The sequence below is a fragment of the Trypanosoma cruzi genome, genomic scaffold (genome assembly GCF_000209065.1).
Source record: "Trypanosoma cruzi strain CL Brener 1047053516803 genomic scaffold, whole genome shotgun sequence".
NCBI lineage: Eukaryota > Euglenozoa > Kinetoplastea > Trypanosomatida > Trypanosomatidae > Trypanosoma > Trypanosoma cruzi.
The window spans coordinates 1,497-2,877 of record NW_001849486.1 but is presented as its reverse complement, the minus strand read 5'-3'; the positions used below and the strand labels follow the sequence as shown (position 1 = coordinate 2,877).

Genomic DNA, 1,381 nt, shown 5'->3' with positions numbered 1-1,381 from the left:
AGAGTAAAAGTGCCTGATTGATTGGTCATTGTCTTTTCGGACGTTTTCGTGACCTTCGGCAAAAGCCGCAATTACTCCACCAGCACTGACGAGAGAGGGTGTAACAAAGGAATCCAACTTCATTTCTGGAGAAGTCCCCCCTTTCGGCCGCACCAGCATCGTCTGCGGCACAAATAGATCGACTCCCTGCAGCTTATGAATATTTATTAAATCACTCTTCCCATTATTCCCTCCAGCGGCCGCGGCTCCACAGGTGCCGCAGCACATCATCACGACGAGGAGCAGCACCGCGGAAGTAAACACATGCCGGGACATGTTGGGTCTCTGCGGCTCACTCCCTCTCCCTTCCCTCCTCCTTCCGCTGGATCCGGTCACGCGGCGACGGTTGTGTTTGTTGGGTGCCATGACTGCAGCAACACGTGAGATCATGTAAGTAGGTGTGGGTGGGCGGTGTGTGTGCTGTTGGTGCTTTCAGAGCCTTCGAATCTCACAGTAGCGTTTCGCGTTTGTTTGCTTTCCTTCCTAGCGTGTGTCTGTGTTCAACATGTGGAAAAAGAAAAAAGCGGCAATACATCAGACACGTCCGTGGGGAGCAGAGCAGAGCACCCATGCGGAGAGCGGGACACAAGAGAATCCGGAAGGAACAGCGCGGAGCACCATCGCCCACACACACACACACACGCACACAAATCGCAGTGCTGCCAGACCGCGCGTGGAAGAATTCGGTCCTCCACACAAAAAACGCGCACACCGCCCGCATTCACCCACAATGGGCGAGGAAAAGAGACACACCGCCGCCGCCTCCAGTTCAGTCTCGCGGCCAACGGGATACGGCCACAGCCCCGCAGCCAACACACAACGCACAGCGAGCGAACAATCACCCACTCCAGTTACACGTGGAAACGGATCCTTATCCATCCATGACGCGGTGCCCCACTCCGTACGGTTGCACGGGGTGCACCATTTCATCAATACAACTTATTATTTGTTCATCCCTTAAATATGCTTCTGTTATTGGTGGGTCTTGGAACACGATAGAATAAAATGGAAAGTGCAGCAACACCATAGCACCGCCAGCCACAATGGTTTTCTCATACCGGGGCAATTCCACGATTATGCCTCTTATGCACACACAATTAACATGCTGTGTGAAAATCACCCAATGTTCCTTACCAGAAAACAAACAACCCCACTCCCTCCCTAATTTCTTCGGTCACTTTTATGTTCGATAGAGCTGGGCATTTTTGGAATCTGTGTGGTATACTGCCGTCTGGTGCGGGTGCACCCGCACCGTAGCCACACAAGTATCCAAAAATAAATCCCACAATATTTTTTTTTACCAGAAATCAAAACTACCCCTTTCATTCCCTAATTCGTTCTC

The 1,381-nt window shown here is 51.6% G+C and overlaps 1 protein-coding gene across 1 annotated transcript, besides 2 other annotated features; it reads right to left on the bottom strand.

The window, feature by feature from the left end:
• Tc00.1047053433559.10 (trans-sialidase, putative) lies at window positions 1-429 on the bottom strand (the record flags this gene model as incomplete). Its single annotated transcript, XM_797190.1, has 1 exon — window positions 1-429. A coding segment is annotated over one exon (429 nt), but the record flags the coding sequence as incomplete, so codon positions are not given.
• Window positions 1-1,381: a sequence feature (areas not merged during assembly with more than two copies in the genome that could not be assigned to a particular haplotype).
• Window positions 665-688: a microsatellite.